The sequence below is a fragment of the Vitis riparia genome, chromosome 5, assembly GCF_004353265.1.
Source record: "Vitis riparia cultivar Riparia Gloire de Montpellier isolate 1030 chromosome 5, EGFV_Vit.rip_1.0, whole genome shotgun sequence".
Taxonomy (NCBI): domain Eukaryota; kingdom Viridiplantae; phylum Streptophyta; class Magnoliopsida; order Vitales; family Vitaceae; genus Vitis; species Vitis riparia.
The window spans coordinates 1834198-1837587 of NC_048435.1; the positions used below are offsets into that span (position 1 = coordinate 1834198).

Genomic DNA, 3390 nt, shown 5'->3' on the forward strand with positions numbered 1-3390 from the left:
ACCACATCACAATTCACAACTCCCATTTCTTTATCCTCTCATGTCTCTCTTCCATTCCTCCCATTGTCGGCAATTTTTTAAATCAAATTTCCTACGCTTCTCGATTCTTCTTCGTTATTTACGGCTCAAGTTAATAATATTACCTAATAATTTTGAATTCAATTATAAGCTTAACAAAATAAATGGGTTTTTTTCTTATAGGTATTTTGAGTTAGAATCTTTGTTTTGGAAGGATGAGATCATAGAGGCTAAAAGTGGAGTCATGGTGTTGGCATGATTTTTAGGTTGCTTCCATTTTTGTGTTGAGCTCTCTCATTAAACCCCCCTTCAAAATCTTAATTCAGTATGGTTATACCAGTAGGATGGTGGCACACTAGTGGTGAGACCTCCTGGCCTTTTTTCTCCATGGGGTGCTAGGAAGCTCGAAAGTGGGAAAGCTCAAAGATTGGCCACTGGTTTGTGGCACGCTTTTCTATGTAATTTGGGCCTCAAATCAAAGTTTGAAACCAGCTCTAAAGCTGAGGCTGTTCCAAACCTCACTGAAAAACTCATAAAATAATGGCAATAAAAATTGTGGAAGAGATAGGAGAAAGGAAAAAAATAGATCCTTGGACCACGGAACAAGGTAATTGTGGGGGAGATAGAAAGAGAGATCGGTAAAAAGAAATATTCACTTGAATACAAACAACTTTCTGCCGAAATTGCCACAGAGAACCAACTGCCTAAAGCCCTTCAAAAGCCTCCAACCATTTTTCTAGGTGAGTGATGTTCTGATCAACCTAAACTTGACAGGTGTCAACGTTTTGCTAGGCAACTGTATGAGGATGTTGTAAGTATAAATTACAGCCTCTGCTTCAAGCGCTCATTACTCAACTCTCCTCTGCTCTTTCTTCTCCATTAGTCTTTTTTCCCCTTATTATTTCTGTCATTTTCCAGAGAAAATTTGGGAGAATTCAGCTCTTCCTGGTTCAGCATTGGAGATTATAATGGGGGTTTTTCGTGGGGTTCTGGTGGTTTGGATTGTGGTTTCTGTTTTTCTCCATGATTCAAGCAATGTTGAAGGAAGAACACACTTTCACAAGAAGCACAATAACGATAAAGGCTCCCCTGTTGCTGACCCTCCTGCTTATTCTCCTGATCCTTCTCCACCCCCTGTTTATCCTCCTCCTGTTCCTTCAGACCCCAGTCCAAACCCGGATGATCCTGGGAATTCTAACTCAGAACCCTGTGTTTTTGATGTAACATCTTTTGGTGCCGTTGGAGATGGCACCACTGATGACACTGCTGCATTCATGGAGGCGTGGAAAGCGGCCTGCGCTGTGGAATCAGGCATTGTTCTGGTTCCTGCAGATCACGTTTTCATGATCACTTCAACAATCTTCTCCGGCCCCTGCAAGCCAGGATTAGTATTTCAGGTAAGAATGCCTTTGTTTTCTTCTATTCATTCCAAGCAGAATGATCCTATGAATCCCGAGCTAAGCTTGAATATGTGGATAGGTGGATGGAGTCCTAATGCCACCCAATGGCCCGGACTGCTGGCCAAAATCAGACAGCAAGAAGCAATGGCTCGTCTTCTATAGACTCGATCAGATGACCTTCACAGGAAGCGGAACCATTGAAGGGAATGGAGGCGATTGGTGGGAACTTCCATGCAAACCCCACAGGGTATTTTACCTCAATCTATATGCCTTCTGTGTGATTCCTTTTATTTATTTATTCTTTTTACCTTATTCATTTCATGGAAAATGATAGCCACTAAATGCTACCATAATTATCATATCAGGGTCCCAATGGCTCAACCTTGCCCGGTCCATGTGACAGCCCTGCTGTAAGTAAAAGCATCCACGGCCCACTTCGTTAATCATTAATTAAGTCACTGGATTTCCATCTTAATGAGCTTTTTCACCTTCTCTTTCAGTTAATTCGGTTCTTCATGAGCTCCAATCTTGTGGTCAGTAGCTTGAGAATTCAAAACAGCCCTCAGTTCCACATGAAATTTGATGGCTGTGAAAGAGTACTAATAGAAAAACTATCCATTTCTTCCCCAAAGCTCAGCCCCAACACTGATGGGATCCACATTGAGAACACTAAGTCTGTAGGAATATACAACTCTGAAATAGGCAACGGTAATCAAACTATCTGTGTCTTGACGGAAATTAAACCCACTACTATTACGGATTGAGTGACATTCTATTATATGACATAATTTGAACAGGGGACGATTGCATTTCCATAGGACGGGGATGTTCAGATGTCAACATAGAAGGGGTCACTTGTGGGCCTAGTCACGGGATCAGGTACATGTTGCGCTTTTCCATTAATGAAAACATGGCTTGTCAACTGCAAATAGATGGAGCCAAGCTTTTTTTTTTTTTGGCTTCAAGCCTTCTTTTTCGTTACTTCTAGGCCCACACAAAGCCATGACTTACCTTCTAATGCTTGTGAAAGCAACTTAAAGAATTATTAATGAGTACTTTACAGGTGCTTTTCTTTCCATGGAGGATGCTAGAAAGCATGACTTTTCAACAGAGAAAATGCTAGAAAGAAGAACTTACTGCAATTGGTTCTGTTTCATCATCCTCAACTAACTGTTTGTTCTGTTTCCTGCAGCATTGGGAGCCTTGGAGTGCAAAACTCCCAGGCCTGTGTCTCCAATATAACAGTCCGCAATGTGTTCATAAAGGACTCAGATAATGGGGTGAGGATCAAGACATGGCAAGGGGGGACGGGGTCTGTGAGTGGCATATCATTTGAGAACATACAGATGGAGAATGTGAGGAACTGCATGATCATAGACCAGTACTACTGCTTATCAAAGGCTTGTCGAAACCAGACCTCTGCCGTCTACTTGACAGACGTTACCTACAGAAACATAAAGGGCACCTATGATGTCCGGAGCCCTCCAATACACTTTGCCTGCAGTGATACAGTAGCTTGCACAAATATAACAATGTCTGAAGTCGAGCTTCTCCCAGCAGAAGGGGAACTGGTGGATGATCCATTCTGTTGGAATGCTTATGGAACCCAAGAAACTTTAACCATTCCCCCCATTACTTGCTTACAAGATGGAATGCCCGAGTCACTGGCAGAGAGCTCCTCCTATGGCTGCTGAGAGAGTTTCCTTTATTACTGAAATAGAATTACTGGCTAGAGCCCGAGTGCCGTTATTTGTTCGTGTATGTTGATTAGTACTTTGGCTCCATCCTTTTGGGTTTGCTTCCCTGATTGTGTGATGAGATGTGATAGGAAAGGGTGTATTTTTTGCCCTACAATGTACTAGAATTGAATTTACATCTACAGTTCATATTTAAATCGTTGTAGCAGGTTTTGGTAACTTTGGGGTATCATTTAAGTTTTAACTCTCAAGGAAATAACAAGTCCATTTACATA

The 3390-nt window shown here is 41.8% G+C and overlaps 1 protein-coding gene across 1 annotated transcript; it reads left to right on the forward strand.

Moving 5' to 3' along the window:
- The first annotated feature begins 864 nt into the window (after nucleotides 1-864).
- Nucleotides 865-3390, forward strand: LOC117913825 (polygalacturonase At1g48100). The gene is made up of 6 exons (XM_034828876.1): nucleotides 865-1415; nucleotides 1498-1665; nucleotides 1784-1828; nucleotides 1919-2126; nucleotides 2216-2297; nucleotides 2611-3390. The coding sequence occupies exons 1-6, from the start codon at nucleotides 987-989 to the stop codon at nucleotides 3110-3112; spliced, it is 1434 nt and encodes a 477-aa protein (XP_034684767.1). The 5' UTR covers nucleotides 865-986; the 3' UTR covers nucleotides 3113-3390.

What these genes read in the sequence shown, in the direction of transcription:
- LOC117913825 (XM_034828876.1), top strand. Translation starts at nt 987, where the DNA reads ATGGGGGTTTTTCGTGGGGTTCTGGTGGTTTGGATTGTGGTTTCTGTT. An exon ending in AGCCAGGATTAGTATTTCAG is followed by an intron (nt 1,416 to 1,497) that starts GTAAGAATGCCT and finishes ATATGTGGATAG; the next exon opens with GTGGATGGAGTCCTAATGCC. An exon ending in GTCCATGTGACAGCCCTGCT is followed by an intron (nt 1,829 to 1,918) that starts GTAAGTAAAAGC and finishes CTTCTCTTTCAG; the next exon opens with TTAATTCGGTTCTTCATGAG.